The sequence below is a fragment of the Hoplias malabaricus genome, chromosome 2 (assembly GCF_029633855.1).
Source record: "Hoplias malabaricus isolate fHopMal1 chromosome 2, fHopMal1.hap1, whole genome shotgun sequence".
In the NCBI taxonomy this organism is placed as follows: Eukaryota; Metazoa; Chordata; class Actinopteri; order Characiformes; family Erythrinidae; genus Hoplias; species Hoplias malabaricus.
In genome coordinates, this window is record NC_089801.1 from 41,751,220 (window position 1) to 41,770,510 (window position 19,291).

The following is a 19,291-nucleotide window of genomic DNA, read 5'->3' on the forward strand; positions in this document are numbered from 1 at the left end:
AATTTAGGGTCGCGGGGGGTCCAGAGCCTACCTGGAATCATCGGGCGCAAGGCGGGAATACACCCTGGAGGGGACGCCAGTCCTTCACAGGGCAACACAGACACACACACATTCACACCTACGGCCACTTTCGAGTCACCAATCCACCTGCAACGTGTGTTTTTGGACTGTGGGAGGAAACCGGAGTACCCGGAGGAAACCCACGCGGACACGGGGAGAACACACCAACTCCTCACAGACAGTCACCCGGAGCGGGAATCGAACCCACAACCTCCAGGCCCCTGGAGCTGTGTGACTGCGACACTACCTGCTGCGCCACCGTGCCGCCCAATATGTATAATGTTTATACAAAATCTCAAAAAAAAAAAAAAATAAAAAAAGCTTTATGTTGTTTTGGCAATTACGCAATACACCAGTAAGAATCATGATTCATGAAATACACAAACTTAACGTGTTAACATGTAAATACCTTAGCGTGTTAACACGAAATTATAAGCTACTTGTTAGCACCGAGAATCCAACACCTTTAGAGCTCAACGGCGTTCCATACTGTCACCCGTACGTAAGGTGCCGATGTCACTGGCTTGTGCCAGCGTCACCCTAACATAAGATGCCGATCACTTTCCATGTTATTACCAATAATGGAGAGTGGTTTACTTCAGATCAGATTCTGAAGAGCCTGTGTCCAGCATTGTATGGTAATTTCCCTACTTAAAAAGACCCACTTAACTCCAGCAATTAATAGATGAGTAGAATTTGGTTTTGGCTACGGAAATTATGAAAGTGCACTGCCCTCTAGGACATGAAATACACTGAGTTGTAGCTGCTTGTCTTAGATCCCAAAAACAATAATTTGCAAGTATTAAACCATTTCCACGCACCGGTTGAGAGCTATTGAAGAAAGAAATCTGAATATGCCAATATTAAAACCAACTTCACTGGAGTCTTAGAAACTGGGCTTAGGGAAATGAGTGGAATGTTGCCTGAATGGAGTATTTGTGTCATTTACAGGGCAAATCTGGCAATGCTCCGGAAAAGTGTCCCCTGTATTGCTAATTTTTTTCCCCTCAATTAAATTATCTTGAGATCCCGATATACTTATCTCGAAATAATTAAGATAAGGGAAAAAAATAATCTACCAAAAAAAATCCCCCATATGTCCTTTTTTTTTGTTTTGTTTTTTCCCCACACGTCCGGGAGGGCTCCGTAGTATGAAGCCTTTCTCTGCTTCGGAAAAAAAAAATATCTGCTTCTATAGACTACGTGCGTGAAGGTCTGTGCATGCGCAAATCAAAATCAACCACAGCGCTGTAGTGTGTAGCGTTTACAAGAGCACTACTTAGGGACCCTACGGAGTGGAACGATTTCTTACGTTTCAGGAGGAGCGCTGTATGCGTGGTGATGTAAGGTTACGTGCGGTGACGTAGTGACGCACTGCGTGTAGTGAAGAAGCAGAAATGGTAGGACGCGGGAAAAGAAAAAATACTAACAGCAGAACTCAGGTACACACTATACACAGTGCACACATTATACACACACGACACATACTATACATACACTGCACACAAACATTGTATACATAGACTGCACACTTTATACACACTATACAGAGACAGAGTAGCACGGTCAGTCCGCACGGCAGCTCAAACAAATCAGAATGGGCTGCGAATGTGCAAAAAGTGCTAAGACAAACACACGTCGTGTGGCGTCACGTTTTACAGTGATACCAGTGATTTTGCCTGATTTTAGGTTTTACTATCGTTATACTATCAGTACTGAGATATTTAGGCGGTTATAGTGTTGAAAATTGCCAGTTGTGTATCGTGACAACAGTCTACAGAGTGTACACACACTGCACACTTATATCGAAAAAGTATTACATGTACTTCACACACAGGACACACCCGTTACACACCGTACAGACTTCATTTTTATAACAATGTAAACGAATTGTCTTCACAAACATAAATCTATATGAATATGTAATAATATCTGAAATCCAGTCAGCTCTGTCATCACAGATATGTTGAGGGAGAAATTAAATATAGTTTGTATACAGCAGATGGTTAAGTAGTAAATACGATTTCACTGCATTCGGGTACTTGGCTGATGAACCCATATTTTTTCAGCACTTACCTGTTTCTCTCACCACAGCTCCAAAATAAACCCCTGTAGGCGGGACTGTGACTCCATTGGTAGTAGCAGTAAATAATGGACGGCTAACACTGGCTGCTGATCAGCTTAAAAACGTGACGACCAATTGGAAACACTTTCTCTTTAGGAGCCGTGGAGTCTCTGCCCCTCTTCCAACTGAGGGGGAGCAGCGTGTAAACTAATCATGATCTTAACAGTCTCACCTCAAGTATACAGGTTGAACCGCGAGTATGGGTCCAAAACACAGCATGGGATTTAATAGGGGATGGTAGGCAACTCCAATCACGTGCCCTCATGCTCCAGCTCTGAATCTGACTCGCAGGAATGTGCTTTTGTGCGGAACAATCAGAAAGATGTCTGTGTCCGGTACGGTGGCCAGCAGATTCAGATTTCAGCATCATTTACGAAGTGTGCTACAGGGGGATGAGGGAGTATGAGCTTGCTGTCTAGAGGAAATGGAGGATTGGACTTGGGCCAATATGATTAGTGATCGACCGATATATCGGCTGGCAGATTAATCCGCTTTTTTGGCATTTTTTATAAAATCGGCATCGGCTGATATTTACTAGCTCTTTCATTCTGGCTGTTAGAGCGCCCCTTGCGTCCATTTTGTCATCTTACAGGCAGACATCATTGAGCACAAGTACAGGAGTAAAAGCCTCCAACCTGTAGTTGCATGCCGTCTCATCAGAGAAAACATCCATTCATCCATCCATTATCTGTAACCGCTTATCCAATTTAGGGTCGCGGGGGGTCCAGAGCCTACCTGGAATCATCGGGCGCAAGGCGGGAATACACCCTGGAGGGGACGCCAGTCCTTCACAGGGCAACACAGACACGCACACATTCACTCACACACTCACACCTACACCTAGGCCTACGGACACTTTCGAGTCGCCAATCCACCTGCAACGTGTGTTTTTGGACTGTGGGAGGAAACCGGAGCACCCGGAGGAAACCCACGCGGACACGGGGAGAACACACCAACTCCTCACAGACAGTCACCCGGAGCGGGAATCGAACCCACAACCTCCAGGTCCCTGGAGCTGTGTGACTGCGACACTACCTGCTGCGCCACCGTGCCGTCTCATCAGAGAAAACAGTATGAATTATTTTCTCTTCTTCAGCTCTCACTATTTGTTACTGGCTGCTCCTTGTAACATACACTCAATAATCTACATCATAAACGAGTTGATAGCTGTAACCTAGAAACCCAGCGTTATTTAGCTTCTTATTTTGCTCATTGGTAGGTGGCACCTATAATAAAATCAATCATTGTTATATCCGTCAGTATATCTCAAGTACTACAGTTTTAATAGTTTTAGTCATTTTATATATGATCTCACTTGATAAATAAGTATTTTTGCTGTTATTGGAAATTTTTATGAAAAAATATTAGTGACAGTACAGGTTTTCAGATATTTCAAGGCACCATATTTGAGTCCAGGTGTACATGTCATTCACCAATTGAACTGAGACCCAGACAGACAAGCCTTTTCGTCAGTATCTGTACATTTCTGTACTATAATTGTATCTTCTAGCTATTTTCAATTATTTATATTTTTATCAAAGATTTACTGCTGGTTCTGAATGAATAGTTTCTCGAGGAGTGCAAATCAGTGCAATACTGGATTTGTTTTGTAGAGTGAGGGACCAACATAAAGCAAGCGAGTGTGTTTGAGTGAGAGTTTGTATAAAGCACTGATCTCAAACTGACCTGACATACACTTAGTTTCTGAGTTCTGTTGACGATTAAAAATGAAAATACAGACAGAACAATCAGACAGGGTCTTTAACAGAGACATATATAATAATGTCCAATACAGTTATGAAAATCATAACAAAATATAATGTCAGAGTATTAGTGTTTATGTTTAACAACAAAAGGATCAAGTTTTTTTTCCCCAATCCCAAGTTTTTTTAATATAGAGTATCTGCTGATACCAAGTCCCAATCTGATAATTTTCCTAGACAGTGCTGTTACACACAGTGCACATTTTCTGTAAACTCAGCCTGGTGTTTCTGCTTGACACTGAAAATCTCGCATTAGGAACTGCCTGCATCCAAGCTGCTGCTTAATTTTTATTTATAACAAAGTAAACAAATGGTGTCTTCACAAACAGTTATATAAATAATTTAATATTATATTTAATCTTATATAAAACTTTCAATTTGATTTTTATGTGTAAAGAATTACTTTGTTTTATTGTCATCCTAAAGGTGTTGAGGGAAAGGCAGCGCCCTTTTTTGGAAATAAAGCTTCACCACTGGTTTAATTTTTTTCCTTTGTTGACTTACTCACAGTTATCAGAGAGGTAGATAGGAGTGCGCGCGATAAATGTGCTGAGAACTGCTCAAACAAACAAAAACAATGGCTGCGTACACATGCATACGTAGGTGGGTGACTGGGACTGCTGAATGGGACATTTGTGCACGTCTTAAATGTACTCAGATGGAATCCTGCATATCCTCTGCATGCTTGATATAACGAATATAGTCATTTTCAAAATTGTGTATAAAAAAATACTATGGAATGTATACATATTTGTGATATCCCCCAGCTCTAGCTTGAGCTCAAGTCATGTTCACGCTCCTGCGCTTGAAAGCTCGCGCCTAGGTCACACTATCGCGATATGGAATTAAAAAACATACCAGTATTATTGTGAACGTTATTGTATCGACCACCCCTACATACCCCTGTATCAACCAATACAACACACTACGCAGATTTTACACATAGTAGCACAGGTATAAGAAACACTCACTCAAAACACACTGTATACACACACACACACACACACTACTACTGTACTCTGAATGTCTGGTCTGCGTGTGTAACCCCCACTCTGGCCTGTGGTGATGTGATTAGGGGGTGCAGGTGAAGCGGGCTCGGCCGGAGAGGGAGATGTCTGTGTTGGAGGTGGAGTCTAAGGAGGGGTCAAGTGTGCCCCTGCAGGTGAGGGATGAGGTGGAGCGACTGTATAATCTCCGCATGCCTGAAGATTTCTATCAGTTCTGGGATTTCTGCAGGCGTCTGAATCCAGAGAACCCACAGGGTAAACACCACAGAACACACATTCACACCCTGTCAGAACCATCATAGACCCCCAGTACTGCTGCCACTTGTCTACACCATTCCACTGCAGCAATGCTGGAGGTCCACACAGTTTCAGGACTGATTCTCTTAACCTCTCAGTTACTCCTGCTTTATAGGTGTGTCCTCAATATGTGGATCTAGGGATGCATAAATACCATTTTTTCCCAACCGATTATGAGTATAAGTATGGGTATTTTTGTACTTGCCAATACCAATACTTAGAATGAAGCTGTCAGGAGCATTGTAGTCTAGTTATTAATTGAAACATTTTTGCCATCATTAAAAACTTTATTGTAACTTTCTGGAACTGTCCATCTTTTATTTAGTATTTTCTCACATTACGCCATCAATAATTAGAATTTCCCTCTGGGATCAATAAAGTATCTATCTATCTATAAATAAATAACATGAGATGCAACAAGCTCTAGATATGAATTCGCAGAGTGTTGTGAATCTTTGGTAAAACAGTTTTCGTTATTCCCTTACATCCAGTGTTTATTTAAGAGCAGCAAACTGATCTATGGTGTTGGATCCAATTCAAAATTTTTGAGCAGAGAAAATAATTTAGTTTGCGGAAAAACCACATCAGGCAACAAACAGTGCTCTCGCAAATGGGAAACCATTACCCTTGAGGATAATACACTCTGAGTAAAGAAAAATCCACCTTGTTCGAGAACATTCAAAACAGTGTGGCATGCTCTGGGGTTCTCCCTGGAGTCTGCTTTGCTTGGGTTGCCATCACTGATTGCGTTGTCTACTCATTAGAGCAGCAAAGTGCACTAGGCACAAGGTATCGGATGCTGGTATCAGAGCCTTGTTTGCAATTAAAAGTACAAGTAACTATGTGGAACACTGACATAGTGTGTGTGTGTGTGTGTGTGTGTGTGTGTGTGTGTGTGTGAGTAGACGCTCTCCAGCAGGTTCTGGGTCTGCGGTTGGTGGGTCCGTTTGATGTTCTCTCTGGGAAACATAAACTTTGTAAATCCTCTAAAACCAACTTCCACCTTCACTGGAGACACTTCTATGATCCGCCTGAATTCCAGACCATCCTGCAGGGCAGCACAGTCACACAGCACCACATGGGCTACTACAGGTACACTAAACACACACTACACACTCACAAATTATACACAGCACCAAAACTGGCTACAACAGTTACACTAAACACTCACAGACATAAGGATATGCATATAACCACTGTTCCCTGAAGAAGAGGAACGAGGTACAACACAAGCTGTATGGGATATTACGCTCCTTTCAATTCTGGGTGAAGACACTTCTAATCATGCCTGCAAAGCATATGACGCATAGTGACAAGGGTAGGTGGGCTCGCCCCACACCTATAACCTTTGTACACTAGTGTCTCTCTTCAGTTGAAGAAGCTTATCTTCACCGAGCTAATAGTGAAGCGGGGCAGCTTCCTCTTCTTCATGGAACAGTGGTTATATAGGTAGTGAAAATAGTATGCACACGTTGTGGTGGCATAAGCACTACATAGCGGAGTCAATGATGATTCATTATTATTTTATTAATAATTAATTATTTAATTCATTTTGCTAAGCTCCATGTTTGGGAGCCATTAACTAATATGTAGTGTCTTTACCTGTCTTAATTTCAGCTTAGACAAGAAGGCCATCTTCACATATTATACAATAGAATTAGCTAGAATTAACTATTATTAATGAATTATGCTCATTGACCAGCTGTGGGTTCTTGACTCTGAAATGGAATCTGAACTAGAATTCCAAACAAGAAAGGTGCACACACAATCAAATAACCAAGGATTGGTTTTATCACACAACTGATTGGAATTATGTTTTAATCAAAGTTAAACTGATCCTCAGGAGTGTCTCTCTGCATCCTGCTTTTGAGAAGAGTTCCATGATCCCCCAAGACCCGGTCATAAACTTTCCTTGAAAGGACCTATAGTCTCAGTTTTATGACTCTCTGACACAGACAGCCAGGCACCAATTTGTGGCCAGTTCTTTCTGAATAGCTTATATTCAATTTCCAATCTTGCTTTGTGTGTCTCTGAGGCGAGCTAAAGTTTGGGTATATCAAATATTCTCGGAAAGTCACAATTTCGTGTTAGAAATTAATACACATTCATCATATCCACTACATATGCATAACCTTACGTTCCCTATCAATCGATTCACTCGGTACAACACAAGCTGTATGGGACCTAAATTCACACCCAGAGAAACATGCATGGAGGTCACACACCCGTTTTGCAGATACTAAAGCTAGGAGTCTTATATGAAACAAATTTGAAGCCCACAGACTCCAGCGGCTCAAAGGGAGGTGCACATAGCACACCAAGTGCCACAGTCAGGTCCCAGGTAGAAACAGCGGACCTAGATACAGGCTTTAGGTGCCTCACCCCCTCATGATATGTATGGTTAGGGGGTGTGCTCCTGGCGACAACACACCAAAAACCCTCATGAAAGGCTAATATAGCTACTTTTATTTTTGAAAAAGAGAGCTCGTTCAAATAACTCCTGAAGGAAAGGTAAAATGTCACCAATGGAACATTGTAAACTAATGATAATACCGTATACCATGGTACTTTAAAATGAGGCGGTATTTATGACGTGTATGTGTGCGGTGTGTCACGTCTGGTTCTATGCCTTTTAAAAATCGGCTAAAATGATCATGTGCATTTAAGAGAGCCACAGGGAAGGGGCGCTGTGGGAGCTCTATAACTGCTGATATCACGGTCTGAAAATGGGTGGAGAAAAAAACAAGCGCAGTAGCCCAACCCCGCTGTGAGTTTGGGTTAAAAGAGAAAGGAATTAAGCTGTAAACAGACATAATTCTCAGAAAATCCTTCACTCGACTTGCTCACAAGTATATGGCTTTATCCTCTAAATACGTGTTTTGAGGCTCAATTCGCTGAAAAATCTGCTGTGAGGTGCTAAACTACAAGTGCCTGTTAGCGCCAGCTGTGCTTCTAAACAGTGTACACTTTTATTTCGCTTATTTTCAAACTTTTCTGTTCCTTCAGCACCAGTTGCTGAATTTAGCTCTCCCAGAAACGGGTTTTTAATGTGTGTTGGTGTGCTCAAAGGCTTAGCGCAGCCTGAGAGAGCACCTCCTCTCCATAGTAATACCGTATACCGAGATATTATTTTGATATTTCGCCCATGCCTACCTGACACCAAAGCTCAAATGCGTGCCATTTATATGCTTACAGACCTCTTGTAGAGGCTGCCCTTGCACTCTGAATAGTGGAAACTACATTGAGGGGTAAGCCACGAGCCATTGACATTGACCTTTCAGCGGGTGAGCATGGAGACACCACAACTTCAGTTGAGGGTGAACTATTTCTCCGCCTGCCTGAGATATGAGGTTCTTGTGAAGAGGGAGAGGCCAAGGGACTCCTGCAAGGAGACTGACTATCTCTGTGTATCGTGTCAACAGGGAGCTACCAGAATTAGGGACAGGTCTAATGATCGACCGACATATCGTCCGGCTGATATTCAGGCCGATTTTGGCATTTTTTATATAATTGGCATCGGCCGATATATTAGCGCAAGAGGCCGATATTTACACAATGCACACAGGCCATGCTGTGGGCAGATCCATCATTCTGGCTGTTAGAGCGCCCCTTGTGTCCATTTTGTCATCTTACAGGCAGACATCATTGAACACAAGTACAGGAGTACAAGCCTCCAACCTGTAGCTGCATGCCGTCTCGTCAGAGAAAGCGGTATGCATTATTTTCTCTTCTTCAGCTCTCACTATTTGTTACTGGCTGCTCCTTGTAACATACACTCAATAATCTACATCATAAACGAGTTGATAGCTGTAACCTAGAAACCCAGCGTTATTTAGCTTCTTATTTCGCTCATTGGTAGGCGGCGCCTATAAAAAAAAAATCACTAATTGTTATATCAGTCAGTATAGCTCAGGTACTACAGGTCCAAAGTCGACAGTCAATGTACCAAATTAAAGCTTAAAGTCATTGAGGTTCATTGATTTAATCATTTTATATATAATCCCACTCCATAAATAATTATTTTTGCTGTTATTGGAAATTGTTATGAAAAAATATTAGGTACAGTACAGATTTTCTGAATTTTCACTGCGCCATATTTGAGTCAATGTGTACATATCATACACCAATCGAACAGGCAGACTCTCAGGATCACAAGGATATACACTAAAATGTAGGACTAAGGAATTAAAGGCAAAAAAAATAAGATATTCCAAACTTCAGGTTTCTTCCTCATCAATGACTAAACCGCTGCTTCTCGAAGCCTGAAGAGCCCACAAGAGGCTCACACACAAAGTTAAGACAGCAGCGCTTACCTTAGATAGTCCCCTTCAAAACGAGACTAAATCTGAGTCAAACCTCTCCGTCAAACCGCTTGTGAGTAATCCTCATGTTTGTGTCAAGAGTACTGGCCGAAAAAATAGTACACATTTTCAAAAAATTAATTAAAATATGATCCCCGTGGACCCATGTTACTGCAGCGTGTCTTAGGTGCTCAGCTTTCCAAACGACATGTCAATCAAATCTGTAGACCAATCAGGGGCAGAGTTATGGCAATGTGCACCCAAGGAGGCAGGACAAACACGCAGCAGAGCGCATATGTTTTCAGCGCCTAACAGACCCAGACACCGCAAGAGAGACTGAAATGGTTCTGTTTGGCAGCCACAAGCTCCACAAACAATAATCAAGTCAATAAACATGTTTCAAGGCTTAGATGTCTTTTACTAGTTACATTTCCCCCTTTGAAGACATTTAAATGCAGCAGGGGGTGTGGGGAAGGTTGCCTTGCTCTCAGTCATTTCAATCAGTCATTTAAAGGAACACTACTCAGTGAGAAACAAGTGTAAACATCAGAAATAAACTCAGTAAATCAGAATAAAACACACCATAACTAAGGGTTTTTATTGTTTGGTGAGGGGTAAATGGCCACTTTGAGGGACAGGAGACGGGTTTCTCAAAGAAAGTAAAGAAAAACACTAAGATGTTGACATTAGGTCTAGACAAGATATATTCACTGTATTTTTGCTGTAAAAGTAATAATTTTCCTTATGGAGAGCTTGGGGTCTAAAGAGACACTTGGAGAGGCCATCTGTCCACTGTCGGCTACAGCTTGAATAACTTCAAATCAGTAGGAGGGTATCAACTTTTTTGATGAAAGTAGACCCCTGGAGACACAATTTTAAAAAGAAAAAAAGTAATGAGACTCATGAACTCTTCAGGTTATAGGCAAATTTAAAAAAAAAAAAGACAAGTGCCTATTTTTTGTGTTTTTCATAAGCTTTTGACCATTTCATATATATTTCAGGACCTCTAAATGGTTTCTTTTACAAATTTGAAGGGTTTTCTGTAAAAATAAATCATGATAATACCTCTAATTTATTCACTGTCTGAGGAATGGGAATATCAGCTTTACATATCGGCCATCGGCCACTACTGCTGTCTAAAAATCGGCATCGGGCATCAAAAAACCCATATCGGTCTCTCTGGCGCACCCTCACAATATCGGCAAGATAAAAAGTATTGTAGCAAACGCATACTGAAGAGTGTTTGGCCACAGGTGTGCCAATGCATCCACTCCTAGGGGCATGTCGTGGTCCGTTAGAGAGAAAAACAGAAGACAATGCATGTTTTCTCTGGATGTGAAGAGATCTACATTGGCCTTGCCAAACCGATCCCATATCTGCATCACCACCAGGGGACTGACTCTCCATTCTGGCCCCCTCTGGTGAAATGAAGCCCCCTTGTGGCTGAGCTGGGGAGCACACAGTATGTTTTCTCAGTCTCACTGATGCAAGATCTTTTATTGAGCTTGAAACACACCTTTATTTCCTTATGTAAAAAATGACACTTTATTAAAGCACATAGAGGAACAATATGATATTTTATTGCACCCAGACTGGGGGCTAGAAAACATTGAGGGAAACCCACCCACACCCGAGAACTGGGAAAGGATTGGGGGGATGTTTGTGCACATATGTCTGGGCAGAACAGGTGCTTGGGGAACACTATCGGGGTAGAATGTGTCCTTTTTGGACTGGGCCCCAGCACAAAAGAAGGGTGATGCCTCTTGAGTGACCTGAGGGGAGCGGCTGCGGTGTCCCTGAGCCTCAGAAACCTCTCCCACACTAAACTGAAGCTTAGGAGGAGTTGGGCTTCTTCCTCCTCACCGCTGAATCCTTCAGAAGTCCAGGTGGGAGGGCCCTTGCTTTTGTGGTTGCTGCTTAGGTGGGGTGTTCCCCGGAGAAACTGTTGATTCAGATCTCTTCATAGCGGGAAATGGAGTGGAGGGCTTAAGAGCGACCCACAGTGGCTCCTGCTTAACCTCCTTTCTTGGCAGAATAGAGCGCAGTGCCTCTGTCCGCTTTTACCTAATCTCGAATGTAGCCTGAATGGCTAAGAGACAGTTACCAAACAGACCTTCCGATAAGACTGGTTCGTCCAAATAAGACACCGGGTCTCGTTCTGACATATCGGACATAGTCAGCCAAGTGGTGATGAGCCATTCCTCTGGTGATGATGCCATTCCTCTGCCCAGCGACAGTGCAGCACAGCGGGACATGTGCAGGATGTAATCCGAGGCAATTCTGAACTCATTAAGTAAGGCAATTTATGGGCTCTCTGCAGGCAGTTGCTCTATGAGCTCGGCCAGACACATCGCCTGATTGGAGAAGTGTGACCGAATTCATAGCCCTAGCCGAGCGCTGTAAACTTAATCCAGCTCAGAGGAGGAAAAAGGGCAGGGTTTAGAGGGAAGCACGGCTGGTAATGCGACTCCTAGGTTGTGTGATGGGCGAGATAAGCTGATAGCGATGGGTCCATGGGAAGGGGGTTGAGCAGACCTGTCTGTCCCGGACCTGTCCCGGAACTGCGGTACGGGTCAACAGTGGTTTAGCCCATGAGGACTTTAAACAGCGGGAGGCAATGTTTCACCACTGTCAGAAATGGCGCAAGGAAGAAACCAGAGAATCTCGTAGCCACTTTGGCTGTGTTAGGAGCAGGCCACTGAACATCCAGCTTCTGAGCAGCACTGCATTTCCGCCTTATCCTGTTTCCCCCCTTAAGCTGCTGCAACAAAAGGAGCCAGTAGGTCCTCCTGCTTGTCCTTGGAGAGACCATGCTCGCCCAACCTGAGATCAAAGGGGTTGTCGTCCTTGAGTTCAGCTGCAGGCTCTGGGAGCTAGGGCTTTATTAGGAGAGCCAGTGGTGGTGAACCCATTTTACACACCTCCCCCAGACTTTCCATGTGCTCAGCCCAACTAATACATGGTTCTCCCACCTTTTCAGCATCCGAGTGAGAGGGTTCAATTTGCTCGGAAAACAGGATCCTCACTGTGTGTGTGTGTGTGTGTGTGTGTGTGTGTGTGTGTGTGTGTGTGTGTGTGTGTGTGTGTGTATAGGGACAGTCCTGATGCCCTGCCAGTGTTTATTGGAGAGAATGAGGCAAGGTTGGGCTGCACCATCACGCACCAGGGGGAGAATCTCTTCACTGCCGTACTGTAAGTGTCCTACAGTAGTCACAGTGCCCATACACAGCCTGAAGGGTATTACACTCTGTCACACTCTCTCTCTCTCTGTGTGTCCCTGTCTCTCTCTCTCTCTTTCTCTCTCTCTCTCTCTCTCTCTCTCTCTCTCTCTCTCTCTGTGTCTCTCTCTCTGTGTCCCTGTCTCTCTCTCTCTCTCTCTCTCTCTCTCTCTCTCTGTGTCCCTGTCTCTCTCTCAGGTTATTTCTCTCCCGTAAGAAGCAAGAGAGTGAGGGAAAGTACGATAAAGAAGATCTTGAGCGTTTGGAGGCGGCGCTAAAGACTGAGGCAGAGCGTCTGGGTCTGTGCCTGGAGCAGAAAACCAAGGCTATGAAACTGAGGGACAAGAAGGTGTGTGTGTGTGTGAGGGCTAGAGTATATGTCCAAAATTTATATCACAATATATTTATTCCTTAATTTGTCTATATAAACAACGTTAAAGCCACAGAAAAACTGCTAAGACGAAACAAGCAACACATTAACATCAAACATAAAGGTGGTTTAGACTGTAAATTCTTGTAAATACAGGGAAAAATTGTTTGTAAACTCATAAACGGACATAAAGGTGGAACGAAATATTTTGACTACGAAAATTGTGAATAAGAAGCAAAGATCTACCTAAACAACATTTTATGATGGAATGGAAAATCGATAAGTAACACCAGCCTTGTCTAGTCTAAATATTTAATGTGGATTTGGACAGTTAAGCCTTGTAAATGCAGGTAGATATTTTAGTGAAATTATGTAAATATTTTGATTATGTCACATTATTCTTAGCTATTATGGTCCAAAGTTTTTAAACTCATATCTTGCTTGTTCATTCATTTTTCCTCAAACTGGCAACTTGGTCAATCTTCACATCTCAGGAGGAGGGGGAGGAGGCAGACAGCTCTCTCCACTGTTTTAAAATTATATTATAGTTCCGATTTTAAACACTTTGTCTCAATATTACAGATTGCTCCTTTAACAGTTAAAGGGGTAACAAAACTAATGTTTTACCCCCTAAGACAGAAGCAAAAAATCAAAAATGCTGTTAAAATAGTTCAATATCCAGTGAGTTCTAACCCAAGCAGATAAACTACACTGACTCAGCATGGCCCCTATTCTATATTTTTCTTATTTACTGCAAAGTTTTAAGGTTACTTTTAATATAATTTTTACATTTTCTGTTGCACACACAATTAGATTATTATATTTATATAAACTTATGTGGAAAGCTTGAATTCTTCCAGGTGCCAGATAAGTTTATTAGGCTGGTTAAAGCATACTTTGAGGATATTCAGTTTTGCTTTAGTACAGTGGAATTTGTTACAACATGGCGATAAGAATAGGTATAATGAATGGCTGGATGTAAGATTACACCCTTAGCTTTTACAATGGAAATGGTGTTAATTAGGTCCTTTAGGTGGGGATGGGTTGGCAAGGTTGCATGACAGCACTCGGCTCCCCCAAATTAGGGCTTACATGGATGACATGATGCTAAGGTCTACTGTGCATTGCACACAGCGGTTGCTGGAGAAGTTAAATGATAATCTATGGTTGGCTAGGCTGAAAGTTAAACCAAGCAATCTATGTCGATTGTCAAAGCAAAACTTGTGCAAGAAAAATTTTGATGGAAGTCGAAATAATCCCCACAGTACCGGAGAGACCAGTGAAGAGTTTAGGTAGATGGTATAGTGCAGCGCTAAATGATATCGAACAAGTTGTGGGACTAAAAGCTGAAAAGGTGAAGGCTGTTAATAGCGTTGATAGATCGTGTTTGCCAGGAAAGTTGAAATTGTAGCGTCTGCAGTTTGGCTTACTGCCTCGTGTTAGGTGGCCATTGACAGCTTATGATATTTAAATCACAGAAATAGAGAGGATGGAAAGTGTTTTTAACAAGGCCATAAGGAAGTGGCTAGGGGTGCCGCAATGTTTAAGTAGCGTGGCATGGTATGGGAGAGGGGCACTGGAGCTACCACTCAAGTTATTTGAGTCGTAAGATGATTTTGTCAGAATCAAAAAATGCAGTGGTAAAAGCAGCAGCGCCAAACACACAAACTCAAAGGAAGTGGAATCCAAAAGTGGCCGTCTTGGTAGCTAGGAGCTAATTAGAACTAAGGGTTGTGATTGGCCAAGTACAATGCGGGAGAGCAGGCCTTGGGTCAGGTGATTCGTGGAAAGCTTAGTAAGGCCACGTCACCAGAGAGAAGGAAAATTACTTGTTTTATTCGCAAGCAGGAGGCATGGTGTGCAACAGCAGCATCACAGGCAAAACAAGGCCAGGGGCTTCAATGGGAGAATCTAGAGAAGCAGAAGATTTCCTGGCAAGAGTTATGGGCGATGGAGGCAAGTCGTATTTAGTTTTTTAGCAACTTATGACGTCCTTCCAACACTGTAAATCTTTGACAGTGGGTAGGTGAAGACCATAGTTGTGGATTATGTACAGGGGTTGGCATGCTGAAGCATATTGTATTAGCTAGTAAAGTTAGTTTGTCACAGAGGAGGTATACATGGAGACATAATGAGGTGCTAAGGGTTTTAGCATGTTTGTTGGGAGGGAAGATGGGTGGCAGGCGATTTTGTTGCCAAATCAGCCACATCCCTGCTTTTGTTGTTTGGCATCAGGGATCGGATGAGCACAGATTACTTGGGCAAATGCACTGTAGAGGTACTATTGTGGTTGTTGGTGATGTATCATGTAAAGTTCACATGGAACTGGTGCACTGAGCATTCATTAACGGTGCCAGTGGGGCTAGGTACAGCCTTAGTCACCATGATGTTGGTTTATGGCTATTGATGGTAAAGGATAAGGTATGACTATAAAGCTGGTTGGAGGGGTGTGTGTCTGGGATGCCAGACTATACTGTTGAGCCTTCTGGAGGTGTTTTGGGCTTAATTCAGTGAAACACTAACGAGAAGAGGTGCCTGCCTGATGCCCCCTGTGAAGAGCTAGTGAAACAGTGGCTGGATTGTGTACTCATGGACTGAGCTCAATGAGTACCCGTAGTTGTTAATGATCGCTGGTTGCTGATTTGATCATAAACGGCCACAGCAACCATAATGTTGAGGTTTAGGATCCAAAAGGAATTTTGGTGGCTGCAGGTAGGAAGAGACTGAGGTGGGCCCTATGAGAAGTTCTAATGGATTACCATAGGATATTTTACATCTTCTCTTGTGTACTATTATAATTTAAATATGCTACATTATTTTTATACAAAATCAGTGTCTTGGTAAGTTACTGTTTACAAATTAAGCAAATGTTTACATGTAACATATATTAATATTATTAAAATATTTTATATATTATATTGCATTAAATATATAAATATAAAATATATTTTGTTGCAATAGTGTATTCTTGAAATGTAATAAATGTATTATTCAGTGTTTTGTCATATCTCCAAAAAAATCATTATCACCAAAAATACCCTGAATTATTGTGATATTATTTTAGGGCCATGTCGCCCACCAGTGTAAAGTGTGTAATTGTTTTGTTGTTGTTGTTCTGAAGGTGGTATGCAAGACGTTTCATGGGGCCGGTATCGTGGTTCCTGTCGACAAAAACAACGTGGGATACAGAGAACTCCCCCACAGCAATGGTACTGACTGTTAATGGCATGTTGCTATTGGCAAAATCTTAGCAACCACCTGACCCTGATAGGACATGATGGACCACTGTTGTTCCACTGAGGGCAAAGTTGGAGGTCCACTAGTGTTTTACACAGCGTTTTCTGGGCGGACCACTGGTGATTAAACATAATTTTAGACAAAATGCCACATTTAACACTTTTCCATTCACAGTCCAATTTACATTGTTTTCCTTCATTAGGTTCTTTTGTTATTCTTTATAAATAAGATTAGTAAATAATTTTAATCCAGCACAGTGTCAACATTTTTAGCATTTAATCATTTTATATCAGACTTATACTCATTATTATATCTCTCATAGTTGTTGGTAATATTTGTATAAAATTGTTTCCAGAATAAAAGTCTCTGTAAATGTAAAATCTGTTTGAGGAGATTATAAATGAGTTATATCCTGTACAGGACAATAATCTGAGTGGTCCGATGGTGGACCAGCAGTGGTCTACAGTCAGTAGTGTGACAGATTTTTATGCCAATGGACCGATTATATGCTCGCTGTCTGGGGGGGTACTGTAGCAAAAACTTTTCAACACCTTAGTGACCATCTGTGATATTTTAATGACCACAGAGTAACATCATGACAATCACCTAGGATAACATAACACCCTGCCACACCTTAGCAACCACCTGGGATACCATAGTAACATCCATACAACACCCTAGCAACATGTGTAGCTGGCATGTATTTATTTGTTTATCTGTTTGTTTATCTGTTTGCGTGTAGCTGAGCTGAAAATGATATGCAGGGCGATATCTGAAGCTGAGGATGATGATGAAAGGATGAAAGCCTTTGCTCCGATTCAGGAGTTGATTACATTCATTCAGTTTGCCAACGATGAGTGTGACTATGGCATGGGCTACGAGCTGGGGATCGATCTGTTCTGCTTTGGATCTCAAGTAATGCATGCACACACAAAAACACAGTCTACATTTCAGTGTTTCCACACACACTCCTGCCCCCAACTGGTACAGTGCAAAATTAATTAAAAAGCGAAGAAAAATACATACGTTACACAAAATTTACACACAATTTTCATAAATTGAATTGCATAGGTTGCAGCCTGGAATACAGCACTTATTATTTCATGATTTATTTTTAAAAAAGGGCTCCATGGCTCTATCATAGGGAAACTCTGCCAGAGAAGGCCCATTAATGCTCAATAACGTGCACACTTCATGCATTCTTGAGTAAAGCTTTAAAATAGATTTTTTTAATTTAAAATAAAAGAACATCAACACAACACGATTAAATCCAATACTTTTATTTATTGCTACAATATTCTTTGATAAATTACAGGTTAAAATATTAGTAATTCTTTATATGGGGAGGAATAAAACAAATACATGTGTAAGTTAGTGTAGTGATACATGACCAACAGGATAGAGCAGTGGTTCTCAAATATTTTACACCAAGTACAACTCATTATAAAACCAAAACCTCCAAGTCTTACCACAGAAACATGTGAGCCCGTTTCTTCTTCGGTTCCAGGGGCAGGTGCGGAGCATAAGTCTTGCTTGAACTTTTGCATGTTTTTGTTGCTTTTATTTACTAAAAATTTGCATACAAAAAAAATACTACAAATTATAGAGGGAAAACAAATAACTATAGGCCTAAACTGAATGTTTCAGACACAATTATACATTTATGAGAACATATAAAATGTATGGGACAAGTGTTTTGAAAGAAATAAAAATGAGAAGGAATCAGTTTTACATCAGTTATGTGCTATAATAGGCTGGAGGTGAAAACAGTTTGAGAACCACTGGTATAGAGGAATCTTTTTTTCTGTATTATAATTATCTCAGTGTAGTTCTGATGATTTTTGAATTAAAATCTCTTAATTTACTAAAGAAATGTTGGGGTCAGATATGGTCATATGATTAATCTGTGTTAAAAATGGACGCTTTAGCCTTGACAGTATTTTAAAACATATGTAGAATCTAAACAGGCCCCATTCATTATACAGTATGTGCCATATCTAAAATAACCTTCTAAATGTTTTCAAACATTTAGAAGTTAGCTAGTTTATTCTACCTTTCTTTCCTTTCCTCTTTCTCCCTCTCTCGCTCACTTGTCATGTGTGTAGAGATAGAAGCAGCACGTTAGTTGACATTTTTCCACTTCCGGTATTCCTCACTCCAAAATAAAAGCCCTCTGCTTTTGTAAATATGGTTTTATGTAATTGTTTAAATTATGATTGAGCGGCAGCGCCACAAAATACACAGTACTGGAAACACTGTATTGTCAAGACAAAATTCCAGAAGACACTCACTTCTCAGGACAGCGTGTCTAAATGTTTTTATTCCAAAAAGTAACAAAGCCAAAAGTTTATCTGGTTACTGATATCAGGGTTAGGTTTAGTGTTATTTAGCTCCTTTTTTTCATAGTCCTAACATATATAGTCAAACCTGTGTGTGTGTGTGTGTGTGTGTGTGTGTGTGTGTGTTTTCACGAGTGCAGTATTTCTATAAGGTGATAAATCAGCTGCTGCAGATGGCCTACTCTCTCCTGAAGCGAGGGTTGTTTGGGGAAATCCTGGAGTCTCACCTTGCCCATCGTTCCTATGATGACCTGGATCAGCTGACCACTGTCTGAGTGGGTGTGGCCTGCAGTGACCTCCTGTCAGTGGGTGGGGTTCCTCTATTCACACACAAACCAATTCATGCTATTCTGGAGCTAGGATGGTGTTCCGGTGTGAAAGTTGGGTCTGGGGGTTCTGATGGGTTCTGTTGGCAGGAAGTAACGTCATGTTGATGTTGTTCTGAAGTAGGTGCTTAATAAAATCTTTATTTTTAAACATCCTTTTGAACTTCATGTGATTTGATGATGTTTCCTAGACATTGCAACAGACAGGGTATCGAGGCCTTGCCCACTCAGGTCTTTGTCCCTAGCTC

The 19,291-nt window shown here is 41.6% G+C and overlaps 1 protein-coding gene across 2 annotated transcripts; it reads left to right on the forward strand.

Moving 5' to 3' along the window:
- Positions 1-1,363: 1,363 nt before the first annotated feature.
- Positions 1,364-19,291, forward strand: hpf1 (histone PARylation factor 1). Of its 2 annotated transcripts, none has more exons than XM_066661054.1 (8): positions 1,364-1,502; positions 5,024-5,210; positions 6,158-6,344; positions 12,647-12,745; positions 12,970-13,120; positions 16,263-16,350; positions 17,121-17,293; positions 18,858-19,291. In XM_066661054.1, exons 1-8 carry the CDS (start codon positions 1,458-1,460, stop codon positions 18,990-18,992), a joined length of 1,065 nt encoding a protein of 354 aa, XP_066517151.1. In that variant the 5' UTR covers positions 1,364-1,457; the 3' UTR covers positions 18,993-19,291. The 2 variants fall into 2 exon arrangements, with proteins under 2 accessions (XP_066517151.1, XP_066517152.1); XM_066661055.1 differs by lacking the exon at positions 1,364-1,502 and adding an exon at positions 2,914-3,256 and having other exon boundaries at positions 18,858-19,290.

Excerpts from the sequence above, each read along its gene's own strand:
- hpf1 (XM_066661054.1), top strand. The coding sequence starts at position 1,458 with ATGGTAGGACGCGGGAAAAGAAAAAATACTAACAGCAGAACTCAG. Across the intron at positions 1,503-5,023 it reads ATACTAACAGCAGAACTCAG|GGGGTGCAGGTGAAGCGGGC; the intron begins GTACACACTATA and ends TGATGTGATTAG. Across the intron at positions 16,351-17,120 it reads AGAACTCCCCCACAGCAATG|CTGAGCTGAAAATGATATGC; the intron begins GTACTGACTGTT and ends GTTTGCGTGTAG.